Source organism: Protopterus annectens, chromosome 13.part0, assembly GCF_019279795.1.
Source record: "Protopterus annectens isolate FY-2018-M chromosome 13.part0, PAN1.0, whole genome shotgun sequence".
Lineage (NCBI taxonomy): Eukaryota > Metazoa > Chordata > Ceratodontiformes > Protopteridae > Protopterus > Protopterus annectens.
This window is the reverse complement of record NC_056747.1, coordinates 804,743,800-804,771,301: the sequence shown is the minus strand read 5'-3', so window position 1 is coordinate 804,771,301 and position 27,502 is coordinate 804,743,800. Positions and strand designations below refer to the sequence as shown.

General features: G+C 39.5%; 1 protein-coding gene across 1 annotated transcript in view; it reads left to right on the top strand.

Annotated features, from left to right (window-relative positions):
* The window catches only part of TUBD1 (tubulin delta 1), a 405,148-nt gene that overhangs the window by 293,729 nt on the left and 83,917 nt on the right, over nt 1–27,502 (top strand). Inside the window, exon 6 of the mRNA XM_044054532.1 lies at nt 13,473–13,656. Within this exon, the coding sequence (XP_043910467.1) occupies nt 13,473–13,656 (184 nt within the window). The remainder of the gene's footprint in view (nt 1–13,472; nt 13,657–27,502) is intronic.

Genomic DNA, 27,502 nt, shown 5'->3' with positions numbered 1-27,502 from the left:
TGTTGAGGAGAAGCCATGGTTGAACATATCAGAGGGCCCTAGAGGTATTCTGCAGATTTTGGTCAGGGAAGAGGTTCTGAGTATTCTTATTGAAACTTATCAAGGGTCAGAACCTCCGGTATTTGTCAGGATGTCCCTACTATGAAAAAGCAGAAGAATAAACATACTTTGGTATGCTCTAAGGATCCTCAAAGGAGTTTACTCAGGGTCTGTTTAATACTTTAATGGCTTTGAAGCCTCTTCAAGTGGTTTCTGTGTCTAGCCTTCTTGGACTTCTACTCCTTGCAAGCAAGCAGGGAGCCTGAGTCCTCAGATGAAAATTCAGAGTCTGATGAGTCCCTGTCCTACTTTTCCCAGATGCCTTAACGTTTGGCTTATGGTTCTGGTGAAGAAGAGTCTGTTAAGCCCTGAGTCTCCTTTTTGTGGAATTGTATTTTAGTGACACTATAGCCATAGTGATGGAATACTTTAAGTGGGATTCTTCTCAAGTGTCTGATATCCAGAAAAGGTATTATGAGCTGCTTCAGGTGGTTACTTCTAAACCTTCTGCAGTACCTCCTGCATTGGCTGCCTTGTTGGACACATTTATTGCTGCATCCAAGTCTACAGATTCTCAGCCTTCTGCTCCTAAGAAACCTGATAAGGTCTGTAATGTTCCTGAGGATTGTAAGTTTGTATTTAAATGTCCTTCTGCTTGCCCTGCTGTGGTGTCATTCTCCTCTGACAAGCCTTCTAAACGTCTGCCCTCTCCTAAGCTTTTGCCTTCAGATAAGGATAGTAGGGCAATAGAGGGAATTGGTAAGAAGGTTTATACTGCTTTTACTTTGGCCCTTCGGGCCATCAATTATCAGATCCACATGAGTAGATATGCTGTGGCCTTGATTGCCCAGGCTTGTTAGGTCATTTCTGAGCTCTCTAATTCTGAAGCAAAATCTTCTGCTCTGTGTTTTTGGTTCTGCCTCTCAGATGGCTCATCGTCAGTCAAGTGTAGCTATGATGCGTACTGATGCATCTTCCACAGATACTGCCTTTGGGTCTGTCAAGAGGCATTATTCTTGGCTTCACCTGCAATGCTTTCCTGAAGACTTTAATGCCAAGTTACTGGATGCTCCTTTGGATAGTAAAAATCTCTTTGGGACTGTTGCTGCTGAGATGTTTGTCTCTTCAGGAAAAAGGTAAAGTCTTGCAGGATCTTAAAAATATCTTTGTATCCCATATCCCTAGGTTCCAGAGAAACTATCCTCCTAGGTCTGATTTTGTTCGCAGGCAGCCCCGTCAGGCCAACAAAGTCAGGAAGTGTGGTAGGCGAGCACCTCCTGCTAAGTCTTCTCAGGCTTCTGTGGCCCAGAAGCCTCCTTTATCCGACAAGCCTGCTTCTCTTTGACTTCTTGACCCCCTACCCCCCTGGCCAGGTTCCCTTGTCCCCTCAGCTCTCCCTCTGTCTTCCAAACTGCCATGGCATTACTTTGAATTCTTGGCTTCTATCATCTGTCAGAGCTACTTCATTGTGTAGAAGTCTCTCCCTCCTTTTTCAGAGATTTGCCAACCTCCTCTGGAACAATTTCCTCATTTCCCTGAGGTTCTTGAATCCATGTTGGACCAAGGGAGCTATTCAACCTGTCCCTCCTTCTCAGGTAAGAAAGGTCTTTTACTCCAGGATATTCCTGGTCCCTCGAAAGGAGGGCACATGGAGACCTTTTCTGAATTTCTTCTTGCAAAACACCTTTCTCCAGGTTTCTATCTTCCAGATGCTTAATCTTCAAACTTGTCTCCTCTCATTCTACCCTAGGCTTTTCTAGTGTCCCTGGATTTGGAGGATACTTACATTTGTATTCCTATTCACCCTCTTTTTCAGGATGTTTTTATATTTCTGTGTTTCTTTCTCTCATTTTCAGTTCTCTGCTTTGCCCTTAGGCCTTTCTATTGCCTAAAGGGTATTCACAAAATGCTTGGCTGCTATGATTGCCTTTTGCAGGCTCTAAGATGTTCATATTTTACTTGTCTAGACGATCTGTTGCTTCAGATGCTTTTGCCCAGTTGTCACCTACAGGATCTGAAGTTCATCATATCTCTCCCCCAAAGTCTGGGGTTTAGTATCAACTTTCAGATGTATGCACTGACTCCCTGTTGGGATCATGTGTATCTGGATTGCAGGATTCAGACAGTACCAATGTTGGCCTGTGTTCTACCTCCAAAAGTTCTGCCTTGACAGCTTTCTTTCAGTGTCTTCGTCCTCTGCCTGCTGTTTCAACCATAGAGTTTCTTCGAGCCCTGGGATTCATGCCTTCTTCTATTCCAGTGCTCCCTCTTGCCAAACTGCATATGAGGAAGCTTCATTGGCACCTCAGGTTAGTTCGGCTTCAGCATTGCTACCACCTAGATTTCAGTGTGCCACTACTTCCTTCTCTAAATTGGGAATTTAAGTTGTGGATTCAGAAAGTTTCCTTCAACCCAGATTTGCCCTTTTAGCCTCCTGTTCCTTCTCAAGAACTATTCACAGACTCTTCATACAGGATGTGGGAGGCTTCCTGTGGTCATCTGAAAATCCAAGGTCTTTGGCGTCCCCCTTCAGAGGCCAGATCATATCAGCATCAAAGAGATGAGAACTCTGATTCTGGCCCTTCAGGTTTTACATTCCATGCCCTCTCCTGGCCCTCTGAAGGTTTACATGGACAGCACCACAGTGATGTGGTATATCAGCAAGCAAGGGGGCACAAAGTCTTTTACTGTCTCTGCAGGTGGGCTGTGCAGGCCTGGGATCTGGCTTTCAGTTATTGGTTAACTCTTCAGGTAGTGTATATTCCCTCGATGAAAAATTTAGTGGCAGACATTTGGAGCAGGCCCAAAATACAGGCTCACAAATGGTTGCTTCACAGAGCTGTGTTTCTGCATATAGTCCATCGGTGGGGTATTCCTCTGGTAGATCTTTTTGCGTCCCACCTGAACAGGCAACTACCTCTTTTTTGTTCTTTAATTTCTCCAAGTCTTTTGGATTTCTAATACCATGATGGGAGTGGACCCAATTCCTAAGTTAAAGTATGATTAAAGTTCATAAAATTAGTATTGTTTCAATCTTTGATGTTAGCCAGAAGTGCTCTTCGCAGCACTCGCAATGTGCCCAGTAATGACTCCTGCAATTCATATGGAGTTACGTCTATCAGTAGCATATCTAAGTATGATTGTAAATTCTTTTTTATAAGACCCGTTGCTCCTACTACTGTTGGAGCTGTCTGGGTATCCTTCTTCCACATTGCCATAATTTCTGCCTGCAAATCCTGGTATTCTATGATTTTGTGTTTGTCTACGTAAGACAGTAGGTGTAGCAATTTCAATGATCAGTGCTATTGTTGTCTTCTTTTCATGGACTACTATGTCAGGTTTTCTTGGATCTATTTTTTGAACTGTTGGTAATGGGTGATCCCATGTGATATAAACTTAATTTTCTATAATGCTGTTTGGCTCGTATAGCCAGTGTTTTTTAGAATTATAATGTTTGCATAATCCCCATTGCAACATTATTATGCCTTCAGTATACAGTCCTTCTGCAATTAGTATACCACAACCAGCAACAAGATGTGCGACTGCTTCCAGTTCTCTTTTACAAAACCTGCATCTGTCTTTTTTCCCCCCATGTTCAATGGCTGTTGTAATCCAACATGTACGTAGTCCACTCTCTTGGGCCTCCAATATTAACCTTTCGTCTTTTGGTTTAAATTCACCTTCTTAGTCATTCCTGTATTCAATCCTGATGAACATGAGGTTGGTCCAAGAGTTTTCTATACTTGCAACTGTATTTATGCATTTTCCATATTTCTTGCCTTCTCATCTGATCCTTAGCCTTATATTCTTTCATTTGTTTTTTTGGCACATACGGTTGCCTGATTTCCATTCCCATTTGACACCAAAATATCTTCATGTGGCAACTGATCAAATGTTTCCTCTCCACTGGTTTCTTCTTAATTTGGGGATCCATTGCTGTATCCTGCTGTGATGTTATCAGAGTTAGATTTTCTACACTCAATCCTTAACTTTGCAAGTATCCCATAACTTCAATTTCTATTTTTTTAACTTTTACTTTACTAATCTTCTTTTCTGCATTACCTCTTTGTGATCTTATTTTTTGTGTTGTGAAATTTTCCATATCTGGATTCCTTTGCCTGTATTTCTATTTGAATATCTTTGGGGCTGCCTTTTTTATATTGATAATTTGGCTTTGCATAAATATTGTACTATATCAAATCTCTCTTTCTTTCCCATGTCCATATTTCTTTTTTGTAACTTTCAAGAATCTCTAGATTTTGTTCTTTATATTTCGCACTTCCTCAGTCGCTTCTTTTTCCAAACGGCCCAAGGTTTCTTGGTCTATATAATGTTTTTCATAAATCTGTTATATTAATGAACATAAATTTTTATTTGAAACTTCTGACAATTATGGAAGTATTTTTCATTCCTCTAATTTTTCTCTTAATCATTTTGTATATGTTATGCGGTGGTGGTGCTGCGGTAGCGTTGTCGCCTCACAGTTAGACGTTGCCCGTTCGATTCTCAGAGCGTCTTCTGTGTAGTGACATGCGTGAATAGGCGTTCCTTCGTTGAAGGTTGTGCATTAGGCCCGGCAAGCCAGTATGTAAAAATCTACTGCCAATCATTAGCGGACCGGAGTTCCGCTGTGGCGACCCCTAACCGGGAAAAGCCGAAAGACACAATGTCTGGAAATTCTGGGCTTTTTGCATAACAGTAACAATACAATAATAATAATTAACAATAATTTTTTTTCTTATCCTCTATAGTGAACTCTGTCATCTCTATGGCTCTTTTTTAGCCAATCGGTTTTTGTGGATCACTACTTCCTTCTGCAAGGGGGGCATCCTCACCCTGAGCCTGGCCTATCCCATTGTAGGAATGTTTCCATGTCTTGAAGATTCTACACTGTCATTTTTTCCAGTCTTGGCACTAGTGCACCTACTAGGATTTGGCACTTTTTATCCTGGGTCTTGTGCACCCAGCTATCTTTTTTATTTATCTGTCCTTGACATATGCTGTATAAAAAACAGTCAATATATCAGTGTCGTCTTGATGAGATTTTGTGAAAAATAGGGTCCGCCTCGTGAAGGTACTCACCAAAACTTGAGGATAAATTCAGTTCCAGCAATACTACTCTCCTTTGCTTGCTGAGTTCTCTCTCCATTTGGTCCAGATTGCTATGTCATCTGCCATGGAGGATGGACACCCTTTCTTTTACTTGGAAGGGGATGTTTCTTTATGCATTCTCTTCCCTTTCTCTTCTTCCAAGAGTTATGCAGAAGATTCAGCTGGACTCCCCAAAAATTGTTACTGACTCCCTTTTGGCCAAGACAGCACTGGTTCCCCCCTTTTAATGCATTTAGCCAGGGGCAATCATCACAAGTTAACTCACTGATTGGATCTCCTCTCACAGAACAAAGGGTTACTTATCCATCCTCACTTGTCCAGTCTTCAGCTGACACTGTGGGTGATAGGGTTTTGATTCCTTAGAGGTACCCATTTTTCTGAGGAAATGCTTAAGGTTTTACAGGAAGCAAGAAAACCTGAAACCAGAAAGTCTTGTATGTCCAAATGGAAGAGATTTTCTGTCTGTTGCCATGCTGTTAAACAGGATCCTTTTTCATTCGGGCGGGGGGGCTCTGGTTCTCTGGTATTTGTGCGAGTTGCTCCAGTCTGGCTTGGCCTATTCTTCTGTAAAGCCCCATTTGCCAGATATTTTATGCTAGTCTGCCCTTGAATACTCCTTTGGCTTTTCGCTTTGAGGTCAAACAGTTTCTTAAAGGTGTCCTGCATCTTAGGCTGCCCCCCCCCAAAAAAAAAAGCCTGTTCTTCCTCCTTGGGATCTTAATTTTTTAGAAAAACTGACCCAGGCTCCTTTTGAGCCTGCATATTCAGTTTCTCTGCCGCATTGTACCTTGATGACTGTCTTATTACTTGCTTTTACCTCTGTTGGGAGGCTTTCTGAGCTTCAGGGCATTATGGGCAATCCCTTCTTTTTTAGTTTTTACAGTGACATTGTGTCTTTTCATACTAATCCTTCTTTTATGCCCAAGGTGGTCAATAAGTTGTACCTGAACCAGACAGTTCAACTCTCCCTTCTCTTTTTCCTTCTCCTCAGTCTGCTAGTGACAGTGTCTTACATACTTTGGATTCACACAGACAGCTCAGGTATTATATGGATAAAACAAAAGCCATTCATAAATATGGCCAGCTTTGTTTATTTTCATCCCAGTCCCAGAACTTGGGTTTGTCTGGTTCTAAGCAAACCATGTCCTCCTTGATTTCTAAGGCCATTTCATGTTGGTATTCTTTTCATGGCAAATGCCTATCTACTTCCTTTACAGCTCACTCCACTTAAGGCTGTTGCCTCTTCTGGTGCTTTCTTTGAAAGGTTGGACACCAGTATCCTCCTTCAAGCTGCTACTTAGTCTTCAGTGCATACCTCTATTAAACATTAGAAATTGGATATGGTTTCTAGGGCTAGAGCAGGTTTTATTTCAGCCATTTTCATGTATTTGTTGTGGGCTCTTCCCAACCTTCCTCCTACCAATATTTTTTCTTGAGCTTTTGTACTGTTCCCTTCTGTGAAGAATACTGCAACGTTAATGTGTTAGGACATAGTGCGGTTGTGTAAAATCTTACCATAAGATTAGATGCCCTTCTCTTCACTGTTGCAGTATACGCTCCCTCTGATTTTGGATTTTACTTTGGTTCCCCTCCTGACTGAGGCTGTTCTTTTTCTCTGTTCTGGGGCAATTTAGTTGTGGGTAACTGCGTCCGTACATCACTTTTATGTCCTACATCATGTACGAGGATCTTAAGTGTGGCATACGGCACATGCAAAGTCTAAAGGCTTTGGTATACTGGCTGGACACTGGGCTACTTGGCAGGAGATCCATACTGTGAAGAATGCTGCAACAGTGAAGAGAAGGACATCCACTGCTATGGGGAAAGTTTTACACAACCATACTTTCTCTGTCTTTGGCAGCAGATAATTGCAGACAAATGGGTGCTAAAAGTGATGCATCAAGAATACAGATAGCTGTGGAAGTCGCTTCTTTTCAAGGGATTCCTCCTCATCTGTTAGAACGAACATCCTTTTTCCTTCCTGTCATTCATCACCTACTGACTTGGGTAAAGTTTTTATTCCAGAATGTCTTTGGTACCAGTGAAAGAGGCCTATTGGAGATTAGTTTTAGACGTTTCTTTTCTAAGTCGGTTTTTAAATGTCCCTAAGTTAAAATACTATCCCTTTGTGACCTATTATTTCTGATTTCCCCTTTGTTTTTTAGTAACCTTAGATTTAAAAAATGCTTATCACATTCCTGTAGTCTAAAATTTCAAAAGTTTCTTAAAAGTTTTCTGTGTTTAGATTACACTTTCATTTCTCTGCGTCACCCTTTGAGTTATCCACTTTTCTAAGAGTATTTACAAACTGTCTAGCCAAAGTCCTAGCATATTGCAGTCTTTAATATTTTCACATTTTTCCTTATTTAGATAACTTGCTTATCTTTGTAGAATGTTTTTCAAAGTGTCAAGACACTTTCACTTGGGTGAGAGTTCTCCTTTACAGTCTGGGGTTTCAGAGAACATTTACAATTTTGTTCAACTCCTCACGGGATTGTTTTCCTGTGATTTTTCCTAAATCAGTTCAAAGAGCTTTTCGTTCACAGGAAAAAGGAGATTTATATTTAGATCTGTTCCTGATTTTTTTCCACTTGGTCTAAAACTTCAGCAAGGGAGTTTCTCAGGATACTAGGATTTGTGGCATGGCAGGACTGGGACATACCCTCATCTATGGAAACTAAACCCTGGGATCTTCCAGGAATTTATCCAGTTGTAGGAAACACCTCAGACAGATCTGTTAGCCTCCTTTGGAAGCAGACAATCCTTCTCCAGGATTCCTTACAAACAGGTCAGGAAGACAGATGCTTTCTCATTCCCGTGGATGGGAAGGTTTCTCTTGCTTTTCCACCTGTTCCACTGATATCTGTCCTAAAAATCCATAGGAACTCTCCAAAAATAGTGATAGTGACCCTATTTGGTCTAGACAGCAGTGGGTTCTTCCTTCTTTTAAAACTGACCAAGGGCAATTACCACAATCTTTCTCTTAGACTGGATTTACTCACGCAAGACAGTTTTTTTTGACACACTCCAACCTGGCAACACTTCGGTTGGCTGCCCAGATGACAAGAGTTTTGATGCCTTTTAGGCAACTTTTTTTCTGAAGTGCAGCAGGTGCTAAAGGAGATTGAAAAGCATTCTACTAGGAAATCATATATACAGCCAACCACCTACAAGGAATATAAGCTTCAGTTCTATGCTGATTGTAAAACACGTGATGTCATCCATGTTGCTTGCTGCCAGTTATGCCAAAGCTTTTACATGGGTAAAACAGACAATTCAAGGAAAGAATTTCAAAACATAATGACATACGCTTAAAGGACAAGACAAGTCTGCTATTTAAACATGTTTTACATCATCCACAACATTTGTTTCTATTTCAAGTTTTGCAGGTTGTGTTTGAAAACCTTAGGGGTGGAGATTTAGTGATGGAGACAGAGTTTGTGGAGATGCAATGGAAAGGAGATCTATGTGCTGACATGCCCCCCTGGCTTAAATACATGCCTACGATTTAAGCCAGCCCTGAAAAGGTGTAGATTGAAGTAATGTGTTTGATTGGATCGCATTGACTTTATTTTACAAGTTGAAGAGGAATGTGATCTGCCTTTGTATACTCGGTACTTGCGTATTATCGCAACCAGATTTTTGCGATAATACTGCTTTCTTTCCCATGTAAAGCAGAAATGTATGCAGAATCACATAGGGAGTGTTATCTTTAAAACAAAATACTTTGTTTAGGTAGGAATAACAGTGTAATATATGAAAAATGAGTATTTTTTTGAAGTTATGCCGTTCCCAAAATCAAGTCACTCATACCACATTTTCAAGTCCTGTTTTGTGTTCGGCACATTACAAACAGTAAACCAGCGACTGAGCAATCCACAAGTATGCCGCCGTAAAACATTCATTAAACAGTCCAACAGTAAGTAGTATCCACAAGGATAACACCATCTGAATACAAAAAATAAACCATTATTGGCAACGACTCCAAAAAATTATCGGACTACCGCTAAACAGAACAGCCTCCGTTGTATACGTACTTTTATAAAGTGTGCACATACATATTCTCCTTAACTTCAGTTCTATTCAACAGTTTGTAAACAATAAATCCAACAATTTACCAAAAAAAAAGATTTGCAGGTCTCCGTGCCTTATTCTCTGAAGAAAGTATTGTACAACTTAGTAATCCATGTTGCAGCACAACGTCAGTGAAACCAACTTTACAGTACGCAGTCCAAGATTCACATCTCCATGTTGATTTACCTTACCAAATTTAAGGACAAACTAAGTCACACCGACTGAAAACATCAAATTTCACCTTAACATAACTCCCACTGTCCGTTTTTAGGCAAACAAACATATTACCGCAACCACGAAAATTTGGTTGCGATAATACGTAAGTACCATATACTCTTATGAATGAATTTGATCCAAACAGGTGTATACTGAATTAAGTGTTTGATTGGACCTTTTTTTTTTTACGTTTTTATGTTTTATGTTTTGAATGAGATCTGATGAGTGTAGGATTCACCCGAAAGCGTCTGTCTTTTACATTTTTTTGTTTTTTTACCAATAAAGTTCAACATTTTATGATATATGCAGTGGTGGTTTCAATACTTGTTTTGTTCTGTTGTGTGCATCTTCTTTGGTTTTCATGATGACTGGAAAAAAAAGAAACATATGAAACAGACGTTATTAGCAATACAATGTGATTGTGATATAATAGACTGTTTTGAGATGTGGCAGTAGTGACATTTTGTTGTGCATATTGCTGTGATGGAATGACTGGAGCTCGTGACAAGGAACCAGTTTCAGAAAACTTTGCACTATTGCTTTAAGTAAATTTGCACAAAGAGCAGCCATGCACAGGATGTGTGTGATTCAGAAAACCCAGTTACGTGACGTGGCTAGGTCAAATAATGTCAATTTTGCTGTATGCTCATGACTGGTACAGTGAGGTACAAAGTATGAAAATTAGCCAAATCTGAATGGCAGAGTGATTCATAAATGTTTAAATTCCACACAACTGTACTGCTTCTGCTGTAACTTTGAGCTCTGCCAAATGTCCATGTTTAGCCAGACTACATCACACAGTATGCTAGAAGGTTGCCTTATCTGCAAGAGGCAGTTATTGCAGCTGCTTTGCTCAACAGTGCAGAATCATCACACTGCACTTAACATTTCAAGCCCTCCACAACAATGACTTAGTGAACTTGGTATTGTGTTGGCAAACCATGCAGCAAATCGTAGAACTGTCTGCCTTGTCTGCAGCCCCGTGGGAGTTGTGGAATACCTATGCAGAAGAAACACAAATATATGTGGCTTTGCATATATTGACTACAGGGATCTTTCAGCAACCTACCGGAACACAGAGTAGGTGTATCTCAGATATCTGCCTCAAGAATAATCCATTAGTTTCTTGATGCCGTGTTTCAAGGTGGAGCATATGTGGTTTCCATTTACAGCAGAGGAGAGAGCCAACACCATGTGGGAGTTCTATGATATAGCCCATTTCCCCAAGGTACTGAGGCCATAGACTTTTGCCCCCATTGAAATAAAGGCCCTACCTACTGAACTTGGAAGGAGGTATATGAACTGCAGATGGTGTCACTCCAACTGCCAGGTTATAACTATTATGCCAAACCCACCCCCTTATGGTCAATGGGGTGGGTTTGGCATAATGGTTAAAGTGCACATCCTGGATCATCCCCACTCTCTGCCAGGTCTGTGGTGGCACTAGCCTTATGCATATGTGATTGATCTGCACATAGTTTGGATTGTAGCAACTGATACACTGACCTTCGGTGGAATGTGGATTGGAATGTGAATACCAAATGTCCACTGAGCACCATTTCCATCTTACATGTGTGGACCTTCCTTCACATGAGTACTAGGGGCATCTGTCTATTGGAGCCATCACACTTCCCCGATCTATAGTGTCTGTATCAGACGGTCCTTTCTGAGATGTTTATGCATCCTGAGTATCTGCAGGCATAGAAACTGTCCATGATTTGTGTAGGGGATGGTGGTAGTCTCAGTTCCTATGTCAGCCACACATTCTGCACCCTCTGACTGGACCAACTAATCCCCAGCATCATTATCACAAGCTACAGGTTCTCCAACATCAGACAGGGGAAGTTGTACAATGCTGGTTATGGATTAAGATTCAAAAAATATCCAGTGTAAGTTTGACCTAGCACCACAACTACACGTGTAACTGATGGTTTCTGTCGTATATTTACAGTTGTAAAGATTAATGTCCCTGGCCATTACATCATGCTGCTTTATTGTATTCTAGTAGAATAGCCAGGGTGGGGTAAGAGGGTCAACTGCCATGGGTGCAGAATGCTGTGGGACCTGATCAGCTGATCTCGATCTGTCTTAAATACAGTACTGGTCAAACCTGTACCACTCTGTGTGTGGTCTAAACTGTAGCAACTGCTTGCTACAGTTTAAAAGTAAAAAAAAATGTTTTTTTTTAAACTAAAACCTGAGTGTTGTAGTGGTCTATGCAGACAGGCTATAAACTGTAGATTTGTACCAAGCAGTTTGCTGCAGTTTAAAAAGAAGAAAAGATTTAAAAAAACTATAACATGAGTACCATAGTGCTCCATGCAGGCAGGGTATAAACACTAGCAACTGTAAGAGGAATTTTTTAACTGAAACATGAGAGCTGTAGAGCTTTGTGCAGGCAGGGTATAAACTGTAGCAACTGTTTGCTATACTTTAAAAGAAAGTTTTTTTATTAAATATGTTGAGGGAGGGTTGAAGGCAGGTCACAGAAAAGTAACCTGAATGGCTGTGGCAGGTGGGGAGGGGGCGGGTGTATTTTGCATCTTGCCACTTGGTCAGTGTGCCAGTAGAGGGAACGTCCATTTTTTATTCTCTCCAGTGGAAGAGCTGGAAAGAGGCATAGATCTAACTGTAATAACCCTAGCAATCCACTTATGACAGTGAAGTGCTGGTTGAATCACTTATGCATCTGCCATATCCCACCTATTGTGTTTCAAAGTTCAAGTATTTCACTTTTATATATGCAAGTGTGTTGTACCCCTTTCTGCACTGAGTTCTACATCCCTGCTTTAGTCAGTAGCTCCCTTTTCTGTTGTTGTTCTACCACCCCTACACTCCACATTTATTTATTTATTTATTTACTGTTTGATAACTGGGTTAGGTGGACTGGTCCAGAGAACCTTTTCAGCTGCGACACTTTGACATCCTTGACTTATTTCATTTCACATGACATTTCTTTGCATGTCTATTGCCTTCAGTTACAAGAGTACTTGTGCAACATAACTTAATCATGTATGTGCATTCAACCTCATGACAGCTAACATAAGAAACTCGTACATGGTTTATGTTTACTACAACTGCTGTGACATTTTGCACTGCACTTTGTTACAGTGCACAGGTAACATGCAGTAGTTAAAACAGGAGACCCTAGTGCTATTGAAGTGAATCCATGATATACTGCATGATATAGTATTTATGAATGTCTGTGGAAACATTTTACAGTGTCCTTTTAAATTAAGAAAAGATAGAACCTAGACTGTTAGTGACATACTGCTGTTGTGCTGCTTACAAGCCCTATTTTGAGATGTCTAAGTCGGGGGTAGGGGTGGCAACCTTGGATGTGACATTTTGTATTTCACTTTAAAGTAAAAGAGAACTAATGTACTACTATAAAATAATTCCATAAAGCAACATTTGATATTGTGGTACATTTCCAGTGGAGCTGTAACATTGTGCTTTGCTCCCACAGCTACACTAATTTCACATCTTTAGAACCAGAGTTAAAAGTCCAATTCATGGCTTGCGAATTATGTGGCTGTATGTATGTCTATAAGTGTGTGTGTGTGTGTGTGTGTATATATATATATATATATATATATATATATATATATTTGGAAAAAATGATCACTGCAATAGTAACTGTTAGTCACCCAGTTGTGTTTTAGTATTTATATCTATCTATCTCTATATATATATATATATATATATATATATATATATATATATATATATATATATATATACACACCTTGAATTTTGTAGGCCATTTCTTATTTGATTTTGCTCAGTGTTTATGTAGTTAATCCCAGATCAGCTCTGAGAAGGTGAACAACTCTGAAGTCAGATAGAGAACCTACCTGTTTAACAAAAACTGAATAAATAGCATTTTTATTATTCTGTTGTAGATACATATATGATATTCTTTGAATATTGCCTTAAAACACTTTTAATGTATATATTTCTCATTTGTCATGGAGACAAAAGTACCACAAAAGTTATGCTGTTGTGTAAACCCAATATCTGTGTTGCAGCTTGTTTCAAAGATTCAGCATTATATACCTCCTGGATTCCACCGCACGTTGCCTTAAATGTCTGGAGAACATGTAGGCCCTTTAACAAGTATGAAAAGTCTGCTACCTTGGTCAGCAATAGTCAGTGTCTACTGAAGCCTCTGGACTCTGTTGTTAGAAAAGCTTGGAATATGTTTGCTTCGAAGTGAGTAATGCTACCATAGTTCTTCAATTATTTCTGTTTTAAGTTTGGAATATGTCAGTATTTATTTTATCAGTGATTAAACCAATAAAGCAAAGTAGCTTTATCATGCTTATTAAACAGGTCAGAAATGGAAGATGTTTGTTTCTCCAGTTTAATTTTTTTGTATGTTTTTGTTAGAGTTAGATCATTAAATAAGTGTACCTGAAAAGTACCACTTAGTTTTAGGATGTGATAATTGCTCAAAGATATACAGCATGTAACTTGACAGTTAACAACAGGAATTCAGATTATTATATGATATTATAGTTTGGACAGTTGTGTTTGAATCACAGGTGTATTCAGAAGCGTTGTTTTTACTGTCTATAAATCCATTCACAGAATATAATTAATTATATAATATCTGGAAGTGTTTTCAAATTGGGGGTGACATAATGGGTAACATTGCTATCGCACACTGATCAAGTCCACATAGGTTTTCACTGGATGCTATGACTTCCTCCTGCATCCTAAAGACAAAACTATAGGTGAACTGAGGGTCCTTCAAATTGTATGCCTGCCAGTAGGTTCTCTGCTTTATGTCCATTGAGTGCCAGGATAGGCTTTAGCTCACAGTGACTTTAACTAGATACATCAGATATCGGAGAATAACTGGATGAATGTCCTGTTAACTGTTATATAGACTGGCTCCCTATTGAAATCACAAGACTCGCTTTGCCAGGTCCCAAGATTCCGAAGAAAAAAAGACTGAAAATGCAGGAGTCTGAATACTGAACATTGATTTTCTCCTTTAAACTTGTTTTTTGTAGTGAGCAAGCACCCCTGCACACACAGTGTGAGGGGCAAGCCCTTGCACCCCTGAACTTGTATACCAACTCTGAGATCATCATTCATCTGAGAAAAGGGAATGTTTTGAGAAACCGCAATCTCAGACTTAGTATTTGTAACTCTAGATTTTCAGCTATTTGCTTTCCATTTCTTGGGACTGTGCAAAACTGGTCCCAAGGCTTCAGATGGTTAACATGTATACCTCATGACCCATAACTGATTACACCAAATCAGGTAACACATTGCTCACCAAACCTCATTCATACTTCCTACCTTTAATTGTTATTTGACTTGGAGAACTGATATTTGGTTAGGAGGTAAAGGGACGGAAATATAGTTTAATAGTTTGTGTTCTCAGACTGTGGCTTGAGGGGGGCCATATAAAACCTTCCATGTGCATCTTCTAATGACCTTGTTCCTTTTTGCCACATATCTTCTCTTGACATCGAAAGTAAGAGTTTGTAAATATTTACAGTTTTAATACCAGACCATAACTATTTTGATGCGGTCTTAAAAAATAACTTCTGTATGATTCATGACCAAATGCATAAAATGCACTAAAGTAGGAAGCTTCATATTGCTACTGTCTTCAAGCTGCACATGCATTACAAAGAGTAGGCAAATCCAAAGGCAGCGAGAAAGAGAAGGTGGGGGTGAACCCAGTCTATGACATTAACTCTGATTGTTTAACAATTTGACTGTCAGAGTGCTCACTGGATAAGGGAAGGTGGAAAGAAGGATGGGGTTCCTGGAGTCCTTTCTTGAAGGGGGTGTTTGGGTATTTTTACTACCCAGCAGCCCTCTGCAGAGAAGAGTGTATTTTCAGAGGGCAAACAACTGTTTTGAAGGTTGAAGCAGCTAATTATAGTGCGGGCATTCTCGTGACAGCCACACACTGTGTTTTATAGTGACATTACTGTATACTACACAGGAGATTAGGGTACTTTGTGTCCATCAGCATAAAACACCTGCTTTGTGCTGCTAAGTACTGCATTTTTTATTCCTTTATGCAGTATTTACAGCATGATGACGTCTCTTTAAAGCACTGATGTCCTGTAATTCTATACCCACTCCCAGACTGACAGTCTTTAAGAATTTCTTCTCATTCCCCTGGAGCCAGTTTTATTCTAGTGAATTATTAAGTAGAACTATCATGCGAAGGTGGTCTTTCTTCTTTATAAATGGTCTGAATACTCTCAGGTGTCTCTTACCTATCTGCATTGGTTGTCTGTCTTCAGATTGCTAAGACTTTTCTGGACTGAAATTTATAGTAGCCTCTTTCCTCGGCTGTTTTCATTGCATTTTACAGCTTCTTTCCTCACCTCGTATCATACCTCTCAACTGTACCAAATTCCTCTGTAAATGCCGATTTTGAGGTCAAAATATTGGGGTGCCACGAATTCCTGAGTGGCCTCTTTAATTTCCGAATCCCCCCCCCTCTTTTTTTTTTTTTTAAGTTATGGCTCAGCAGCTGAATTCTGATGTCTTCACTTGCAGGGAGCGATGTTGTCAGAATTCAGCCGCTGAGCATTCATTACTGCTTAATTTTAACTTTACTGCTCCTTGGGTCAGGCAGTGTGCACCGGCTCCTCCATGTGAGACAAAAGTGTCAGGGGGCAGTCCAGGCTGTTTGCAGTTTCATTTTTCTTGTGTTTCATTTTTCACCTGGCTGTTTGCATCGATAGGCTGAACGTAATATTGATACAACAGACTGCCGGGCTGAACGTTTCTTCAGTTTTCTTATGTTTCAGGTGTTCTATTTCATTTTTCTGCATTGATTGATTTTCTAAGTGGGGAGAGACTGGCTGAACGTTGCTGTATGTTTCATTTCTTCAATGTATTTTCACCGGGCTGTTTGCATGTTTTTCTTCAATGTAAAAGTAGCATTGATACAAGAGACTGCAGCCGGGCTGAACTTCATTTTTCTGCAGTGATTGATTTAACGTATTTTTCTGCATTGATCCAAGTAAACGTTGCTGCATTGATTGATTTAACATAGCATTGTGATTCAAGGAGTTAAGTCCATAGTTCTAAGTCTGTTTTCATTGTGAGACTGTATTGATTTGCTTAGCAGATGTCTGTTGGTGTTTGTGCTATAAAATGTAAAATAAAAGTTTTAAATGAAATCCAAGTAATCATTGTAGAAGTAAAGCAGTATGCACATTACAGTGTTTATGGCAAATGGGATGAAATAGCCAAGCAATGGGACATTAGAATGGCCGCAGAGGGGAGGGTCATGTATGGGGGGATCCCATTCGACCATGATCCTGTGAGGGGGGGGAAGAGTGGCCCAAGCTCTAGCTTATGCCACTGATCAGTAGGCCAGTAGAGGTCCTAGCAAACTAATATTATTTTACTAAGATCAGAATATTGCCCAACATTAAATGCCCTACTTTTACCACAAAACCCGCATACTGCAAGTCACCAAAAACAAAATCCTAAGGTTCATCATCATCTCCCTTCCCAGTGAACATTATTGGTACACATTTCAAAAACAAAAGTTACTATTTACTAGATGGTCCACTCTGGAGCCATGTTTTGGTTGTCTGTTTTTCAATTTGTGTTTGAAAGTTGGTATCCCACAATTCCATTGAAGTGGGTTGGGTTACATAATTATAAGTGCACATTTTCTGTTAATCATTGTACATATTTGTACCTATTTTCACGGGCCTTTGTCCAGATTTTTGATGTTTCCACATTGAGAAGTATGCCTCCTATTGTAGCACAGGAATTAAATTGTTAAATATTTGCCTTCTCTTTGTGTTCCTCAGCATTTCTGTGACTTTTACAGTGTCTTTTAGTTTTACCCACTTGTCGTGTATTTTACTTGTTTTCACTTGCATGCTTAATTCAAGGAGGAGTCTTGCCTTAGGCAGTTGTGGGCTTGCTTTCTTTCTTTTGTGATCACCTCCCTGCTGCCATTTTTCTTTCTATTTTTTACTTTAGCAATTGTATCTTGACTTTGACTCATCCCATCACTGGCTGTAGTGCATGGGTAGCATTATAAATACGTACATACCTTGTTGAGAGTATTAGATTTCACGTGGTAGAGAAGCATCACAGCAGTAATAACTGATGTATCTTACATTAGCCATTCATTCGCTTCCACTAATGGAAAATACCACAATTGGGCGGATCCGATCCAGCATTCAGACTCCACCCAAACACTTAGGCTCCTTCCCTACTCCCATAGGGTACCTGTCCCTCCTGAATCCCTAGATCTTTTTTACCACCATAGCGATCAGACGATTCTCCAAATTGCTCTTCAGATAAGTTTAAAAACTGTATTAAAAGGCATTGTTTCTCTTTTCTTTTTTTGCTTTTCTTCTGTTTAGCAAAAAATCTTTCCTGCTCCACCCACTCTTATTATTTTTACAGCTGTTAGACTTTTTAGAGTTATACAGTTGTATAGTGTATAAAGGTATTACTCTGTATTTGCTGGGAGTTTTTGCCATTGTGATTGGCTACTTGGTAGTAACCTCTCTCATTCATGTCACTCTAATGGCTTCTTGATTACCACTGTTATGGACAAAGGCTTCAGGAAATGTACCCAAAGCAGACACAAAACTCTAATGATGCTTATGAATTGTGTGTGATATCCCTGAGGCCAAACATGCCCGTCAGTCTCCTGCAACATTTATAAGGGATTTGACCCTCTTTCCATTCAGGAGCAAAATAACAAGATAATTTTGAAGGGTCTTTTGTCCCCTGTTTTTTAGGAAAAAGAAATAGAAAAGAAAAAGAGGAGAGCAGAGGGTATTGCACCTTGATCTTTCCCTCTTGCTAAAATTCCCAATTTGGATCCCACTCAGAAGACTCTGGTTTTGGACATTTTCTTCCGAGAGCCACCATGCATGCATGCACACACACACTTCATTTAGACTGGATGATGTTGATTTACTCACTAGTTTAAAATTGTATACAAGAAAGCTGAAATTGAAATTATACTTTTTGGCTAAAAATGAAATGCTTGCAGCCCCACAAGGTGTTTGTACTAGGAGAAGTACATATTTACCCCCAAGTAATAATGAGGTTACCATGTTTGAAAGAAAATGTGCAAATGAAATGAGGACTGTTTTGAAAACAAAAAGCAAAGGTATTGACAACTTAATGAAAGAAGTCTTTTATTTGATGTAGCAAACAATGGCGAACTTAGAATAATGAAACCAGATAATTGTGGGGGGACAGTGATTATGACTCTGATTATGTTTCAAAAATGCAGCAGTTATTAAATGATATAAATGTATATAGAAACATATCTAGGAATGAGATATATATATATATAGCTTATAACAAAACTGATTTATATTTAATGGACTCTCTTTTCCAGGGGGAGATTGATGAGACTGAGTTTAATTTTCTTAAAGTAGACCACCCAAGAATCCCAGTCATCTTTGGTATCCCCAAGATCCACAAAAATATTTGTAACCCTCCTTTTAGACCTATTGTTGCAGCGGGGGGTTCAAAGACTGAACCTCTTGCTGCATATGTGGACTTGGGGGACCAAGGAAGTAATAAGTGACATATATTGTTAGGGACTCATGGCATTGTTTAGAGCGGTTGAAAAATGTAAATATGAATGAAGAATTTTAATTTTTAACCATTGATGTAGAAAACTTATATACTACTATCCCACATGTTGAAGGGTTGGCTTATTTTAGGGAAAGCTTATATAAAAGTAGGAGGCTAAACTTGACAAAAATTAATGTTCTGGTGGATCTGATGGAAATTGTATTGAAGAATAACTTTATCCTATTTGAAGGTGAACTGTTCCATCAGATGTCTGGAGTTGCCATGGGAGCCAGATGTGCTCTGGGATTTGCCAACCTGGTGTTATACTATTGGGAAGATTTATTTATCATTCAGTCTGTATACAAGGACAAAATTGAATCATGTAACAGATTTTTGGATGATATTCTTATCCTTTGGAAATGAAGTAAAAATTATGCTTATACATTTGTTGAATATTTGGATCACACTTCCCCCTTTGTTAGGTTTACGAGCCATTGGCATGCTAATATGGTGAATTTTTTGGATATTAAAATTGGAAAAACAGAAGTGGGTTTGCAGAGCAATATATATAGAAAGGAGGCCTACAGTAACTCCCTTTTACATTTTGAGAGTTGCCACCCCTTCTACCAGAGAAAAAGTGTAGTGAAAGGGCAGATGGTTAGACTGTCACGATTGGTGAGCGACAATGATTTATACCAAGATGAAATGTATAAATTAATAGGGATGTTCCTTGACAAGGGGATACCCTCTGAAATTGCTCTTGAGAATATGTAATGAGGTACTAAGTAATAGAAATACAAGGTTTCCACCTATTCTTTGGGGACATGAGTTTAAAGGACAGGGACAAAAACAGAAGCCAAAAAGTGAGGCACTTACTTTGAGATATAACTAAGCGCCTGACATTATTGAGACAATTAATAGAATATGGCTTTTGTGTATCTCTGAGGAAAGTAAAAAGAAGTTAGGTATGTTCCCTAAAGTAGTATTTAGTAGGGGGAAACATATAAAAAATATTTTAGAAAGATCAAAGAAACAAAAACAAAGATCATTAATGTATAAATGTGGGATGTGCAGGAACTGCAAATTTATTAATGATGGGCCTTATGTTTCTGTCCAAGGATACGAGAGGACGATAGCTTGCCCATGTAGATGCTGCTGTAATACAACAATGGTGGTATATATTGTAACATGTACAGTATGTTCAGGCTTCTACTTGGGCAAAACTGTCCGAAGATTAAAGGACAGAATATCTGAGCATGTTAGAGCAATAAAGAGAAAGGATGAACATAATGCCCTTTATTCTCATAGTAAAGGTTGTCAGAATTTAAAAAAAAAATCATCTTTTTTTTGTGATAGATAAAATCAGTCCTAGTGATAGAGGTGGTAATGATAAACTGAGGGTGAAAGAAAAGGAATATAGTTGGAAGGTAAGGTTAAGTGCCAGTAAACCCCCCAGGTCTTAATGATAATATATCCGTTACGCCTGTCCTAAAACAAAAAGCGGGATGTATTTAGGGCTTGTGCAATAAATTAAGAATTAATTAAATATAGTGTAATATGTGGTAGTAATTTTTAATGTATTTTAAATGTCTGTTTGCTATATATGTATGGAAATATATTATGTGGATGAATGTTTATTTAAATATTTTTAGGGAGGGTGTAATGATGTCATTCATGAATTATTTAGGCAAATTGTAAATTGGGAATTTGATAGTGGGACAAATGATTGGTTTATGGTAAATTTAAATGTATATTTATTTGGTGTTGTGGCTTGCTCTCATTAACTCTGATGACTCCAAAGAGATTGGTGAAAGCGCTTAGTTTTTCAAGAGAATGCACTGTTCCACTATTTCAGTGGTAATAAAGTTTTTTTTAAGTTTGCACTGTTCGTATTTTTTTATTTTTCGTTAACATTTATAAGGGCTTTGACCCTCTTTCCATACAGGAGCAAAATAACAAGATAATTTTGAAGGGTCTTTAGTCCCCTGTTTTTTAGGAAAAAGAAATAGAAAAGAAAAAGAGGAAAGCAGAGGGTATTGCACCTTGATCTTTCCCTCTTGCTAAAATTCCCAATTTGGATCCCACTCAGAAGACTCTGGTTTTGGACATTTTCTTCCGAGAGCCACCATGCATACACACACACACACACACACACACACACACACACACACACACACACACACACACACACACACACATAAAAGGCCTCTTAGACTCTCCCTTAAAGTCTTTCTTAAATTAAATACTAACTTCAGTGAAGAGGTGGATTCTCCACAGCCCCCACCTGAAGACACCAAATTTGGTGAATTCACAGAATTGATGTGGCAGTTGGCCAATTGCCCCTCCATCCACAATGAATTTTTTTAAGGCTTCAGATCTACCCTCCTTTGTGCTGTGCCTTGTAACCTTATAATGACCTGGTTGCATAGAGGGGATGGCAAGAGCCCATTGTGGCTTAAAGAATCCCAAGGAAACCAGATAAGTCTTTGTTCATTTAAGGATAAACCACACTGAAGCAAAGGCCCTCTGGTGGACTCCTGTATTGGGACACCAGCCTGTAATAAGGAAGTGCTCAATAATAGTTGGGCAGTCCATCCTCCTAACAAAGAATCTAGGATGATAGACCACATGGGGAAGCAAATTCAAGCTTTAGGCACATTTGCCCTCCAGGTGTTAAACTGTCTCCTCCTGTAACCAGATTCCAGAGAGACCCAGCTGACTCTTTGAGAAAACCCACAATTTCTGACACTGACGAGAAGCTCAAGTCTCAGGCGGCTAATGTGTTGAAGATTTCCAACCTCTCCTTGAGGCTGTTACATAATGACATTGACAGAGCTGTAACAGTGGCAGGCACAGGCATAACCATGAGGTGCCATGCCTGACTCCGCATATGTGATTTTGTGGACAACTTCAAGGTATCCTTTGCTAATGTCCCTTACAATGAGTCCGACTTTTTTGGTCCTGAAGTCAGGGAGACTCCTGAAGAGTGAGCAAAGAGGGAAAAACTCAGCCTTAAGGTGCTCCTTTTCTGTGTTCACAGAGATAGCAAAGGATCTGGTTTAAAAAAAATTTCAAGCACTTTCCATTTGACTTTTCAAGTAATTGCTGCAGTAGCAGAGGGGAGGCCCTTTTGACAGATGCCACCCCTTGGGCAGAGGGGTATGCAAAACCAGAATTTCAGATTTTCTTTCTTTCTTTCTTTACTTGGGAAGCAGACTCAGCAACACTGTAGGGATGCCCGACTGCTTATCCCTGGAGTCATTTGAGAGCAGGTTATCTCTTTACCTAGTCTCGTCACATGAAGTACGTTGGTAAGGAGCACAGTATCTGGAGACTACTCCATTCTTGAGAACCCCATAAATGTCATCCCTCCCCATCCCTAATGTACCACATTGACAGAAGAGGGAGTGGCAAAAGGGTTTGCACACATCTTCCTGAAAAGAGCCTTATAAGAGATCCCATCAGACTAGAGAAAGTCTGGAGTCTATTCCCAATTTTATTTAGCTCTCAAGAAGTCAAAGAGCTTAGGCTCATTTTTGACTGAAGTGGCCTAAGCCAGTATGTGAGAAAGACACAGTTCCAGATGCTTACAGTGCAAACTATTCTTCCATGTCTACAGGAAGTCAGATGGGTTTGCTCTGTTGACCATCATGAAACTTGCCTCCACACAAAAATTGTGAAGGAGTCCAAAGGTATCTCTACGTCTGACTGGGAGCCAGCCAATAAAAATCCCAAGGTCTGCCCATTGATTTCACCACAGCCTCCCAGGTGTTCGTGCATTTTGGTCATTTTGGCCTACCTAAAATTGAGAGGGATTTGCATATTCCCTTATCTGTATGATTGGCTACTGCTACAGCAAGGGGGAGTCCCTCATGTCAACCACAGATTATTTGCTTTACTTTTGTCTGTCCTTAGTTTTCTGTGTTCACAGAGAGATACCAATCAGCTAAAACCATTGTAAAGCCTGAGTTTTATAGGATGTCATCTAGACACAAAATTGAGCATTGTCAAACTTCAAGAAGAAAGACTTATGCTGTTTGAAGTTGTGATCAGAAAACTGCCCTCCCATCTTAAATGTCCTCACTCTTATGGTGGCTTCCATTATACTAGTGCCTCACTCAAGGCTCTACACGAGGGTGCTATTTATAGTGGACCTTAATAGTGCAGTGGTATCAATCAGTGGATGCTATGGGAAGTCTGATCTGACTCTCCTCCATTTGCAGATGACATTTGGAGTGGTGGATGGAATGTCTCATTATTTCAGCAGGAAGGACTTTCACCCTTCTCCTTGCAGAAGTCACAGTGACCATGGATGCCTCCTTTCTGGTATAGGGGGCATTTTGAGGGAAGAATGGCCCAGAGCACATGGAACCAACAAGAAGCCAGTCTTCACATCAAATTCCTGGCGATGAGGGCAGTTCATATTTCATTGTAGGCCTTTCTCTTCTGCCTTTCCCATCATGTGATTTGCATGCACACACAATGTGTCTATGATCTGGTACATCAGCAAGCAGTTAAGAACCTGATCTTGCCACCTGTGCTTGGAAGTCATGCTTAGTATCAGTGGACATTTCAGGATAAGCCAGCTGTCTCAGAAGATGCATATTGATTATTCTTCAGTGGTCCCTCAAGCCATCAGTAACACAAATGCTGTTGGGCCAGCCTTGCTGTGTTCTTTTTGCATCCTTGACCAACACCAAATGCAGCAGCTACTTTGTCCTCATACCTCCAAGAGGACAGTCACCAAGGGATACTCTGGTCTATCAACGACCTCCTTGACTGCTCTCTTCCTTTTTCTTGTTACTGCTAATGAGACAGTTCCTACAGAAAACACCTCTGTGCAAGGCTTCCATCAGTCTTATAGCCCCCTTTTGGCTGAGGCAAATTTGGTTCCCCTTGTTATGGTCTCATCTCGAGCAGCAGTATGGCAGTTAGCAAAGAGGACTAAAGGTCTGAACTGTTAATGAGCCATTTTCTGTGCCCAAAGTACAGGGTTTGATTGATTACACCTTCATTTGCTAACTGAACAAGTCACTTAACCAAGCAGTACTACTGGTAGCCCCTGAAAAGAGAATTTGTCTGACTTAACCAGTCAGAAATAGGAAAAACAATAGCCCTAGCTTCTAGATCCACAACCAGATCAACTAACCTCCCATCCAGTGAGCCTCACATGGACATTCCTTCCCTCAAATTGGCTACATGGTTTTTCCAGTTCCAGTGATAGCCAAGTTTCCAGTTTATATTTTGAGTGCTCCAAATTATTTCCACATTGCAGAGAGATTCTACTTATCTGTACAAGAGCAAATGAAAACATTCTTATTTTGGGCATGTCAACAGTGATTAGATAACTCCTCTGCTACAGTTCCTTCAGTGTTACAATTTATATCTTCACTCTTTGACCCAAGTTTGATACCCAGTGATCAAAGTTAGTTTAGCCACCATCTACAGTTTCCATCAAGGTTTCTATTCCTCATCTGTAGCAGTGCAAAAAGTTTGCAAGACCTTTCTGAAACCTTTCTCTTACAACCTCCCATTAAGGACCCTGCCCGTCCCCAAGACAACACAGCCTTCCTAGAATCCTTTACTTATTCTCCTTTCAAATCAGCCTTCTCATCTGACTTGAAGTACCTATCTGGAAGACCTTGTTTCTGGTAGCTGTTACCTCACTCAGATGAGTGTCAGAGTTGCATGCTTTCTTGGCAGAGTTGCATGCTTTCTTGGCAGAGTTGCATGCTTTCTTGGCAGAGTTGCATGCTTTCTTGGCAGAGTTGCATGCTTTCTCATCAGAATTTCATACTCGGCCTTCCACAAGGATAGATGAAGATCAGAGTGTAAAGTATGTGTGCTTGTATCTTTAAGAAGCATGCAAGGCTGTATGTGCACATATATAACAAACACACGTGCACAACCTTAGTGACATTTTGTAAAAGCAGATAAGGAGTAAGCATGCATGATCATAGTCATTAATTATGTACAAGTTACTTAAGTTAGAGTCAATAGTCAACAGTACTAATGTGTTTGTATGTAATAAAGCTGCTTAAACAGTGCCCACAAAGATTTGTTTATTCGTGTCCCAACAAGAAAGCAACATGGTGTCAGAACCGGGATGGAAGAGAGAAGAATATTCCGAGCCATGAGATGTAAAGACGACAGTGAAGATAAAATCAAGATAAAAGTGCACGAACATAGCCAGAAAGAAATAAAGGTAATGAGAAATAACACAAACTTTTTACTTGATTTGAAAGACAATAAAGTGGCATTACAATGGCACAGACTGCATTATCAGGGAAGTAGAAAGCACAAAAAGTTTAACTAAAGAAAATGTTTAAGATTAAAGTATTTGATGAAACAATTAACTTTAAAGCAAAATGAGTGTGAGGCAAAGTTGGGCATGTTTAGAGTAAATTGAGCACAAGAAAAGTGTATTGGGTGTAAAAAGGGCTTAAACGAGCAAAACAATTGCAATAAAGGGATAAAGAGCACATTAAGTGAGAATAAAGAAAGGCGACTGCATGTGTTTTGGCAAAGTACTGTATTTGACTTCATATTGTATCAAGGGCATAACTCAAGTTATTTGAAGTATCTCAGAGCGTGTAAAAGTGCTTACAGTGCGTGCTTACTACTGTGCATGTATTTCAGAGAGTTTGTTGTGAATCCAAAGTACAGTTATTTCAAAAAAGTTTCTTGTGCTGGGAGCGTCTATTCACAAAGTACCACCATTACAGAGTGCTTCTTGTACTGTAAAGAGTTGCCTAGTAAGGTACTGCCATTTTGGGGACATTTCAGTGTGCTGTATGCAGTTATTTTCAAAGTGCAATTACTTTGAAAGGTTATTGAGTTTAAGGCAACAGATGATTGATTTATTCGCATTGTGCAGTTACTTGGCATGTTTCTTACACTGATAAAAGGTGTTTTCTTACAAAAGACGACATTACAAGAGTATTACAGTGGTCGTGAATTACTTAGTCGCATCGTAAAATTCTCAAATGTTTCTTAAAGCGACGACTTTAATAAGTGAAGGTGAATGGCTGTGGCATTCCTACCTTCTTCGATAAAATTCCAAGAAGTACAGCGAATGATAATAAATGACTTCAGCTTTCTCACATTTACGATAAAATTCCGATAAGTATCGAAAAGCTCGAAAAGTTTATTTCGCAAAGTCCAGTTATTTGATAGTACGAGTTTATTTGTATACTTCCAGAAAAGTCCAACGAAAGGTACAAGTTCAGAGTACAAAAGCATTGAACAGTTATTGACATTAATTCTGACATGCATGTGTGTATATTTATGGTTGTTTGCAAACCCCTTCTCTGGCATGTGTTAATATGGCAGATTTCGAAAACCCCTACCACTTGTATTTGATCAGAATATTGCAGCAAACGGATGAATATTTCAACAAGAATATGATATGTTCACAAGCAGCTTATGCAGATAGGGATGCACGCACAAGGGCATTCATTTTGCTGAATCTAGCTGGGTCAGAGGCCATAGAAAGAGAGCATTCATTTGTGTATGCACCAGCAGTATATGAAGGAGAAGGTGCAGACTGCCATATTGTTGTACAAGCTGAATCAAGAGAAGACCCCAGGTGTTTGAAGCGCAAGTTCAGAGAAATGTGTAACCCCCACTCCCAGACGAATATTCATTAGAGAGGCATTTGTTTTACACAAGAGATCAGAATCCAGGGGAGACATTTGCAGCTTACATAACTGACTTGAGAAACAGAGCTAAAATGTGTCTGTCTCAAAGATAGTTTAAGAATGAATCTACTTTCCTTTGCCAAAGAAGTTTATCATGCTAGTGCAGTTCCAAGTTCCAGTTTTTCAGAAGCCATTTTCTCAGAGTATGCTGATGTTTTCGATGACAAATTAGGCAAACATCTTCCTGTACCAGAACCATCATCATCATTGCAATCCCAACATTGTATCTTTGATGCAAACTCTTAAAGAATGAGTCAGACACTGTTCCCAGACCAGAATGTGTTCCAAAGTCTGATTCTGTTCCAGAAGGCGATTTGAACATTCCACAAGTCAACCATTTTGCAGAAACTGTCCCAGTTGCTAAATCAAATTCCCAATTTTGTCACACAATATGGGCAAATTATACCTCTCAACTGTCCCTGATTTTCAGGGACGTTCCTGATTTTGACTCAAATTTTAGCTCTGTCCCTCTTAATCCCTCCTAAAACTAGTGACTTTTGGAGGAAAGGTGATGAATTACACTTAATGAATAATGACAATAATTAAGAGTTCTAGACTTCTTTTACTTCAGAAAATGTGTATTAATTCATATGCTCTGATTCTGTCAATGTTTCAAGTTAACAGCACTAATATTTTAAAAATGTCCCTGATTGTCCCTGATTTTTTTGTGACTTGTCCCGGATTCTGTTGAAATTTGTCCCAGATTGGTTGAGAGGTCTGGCCCGGGCCCCCGAATATCTAAACCAAGTATGAAATATGCAGCAACGTGGACTTGATTGTACATGCCTATCTATTTAGTATTGTATAAT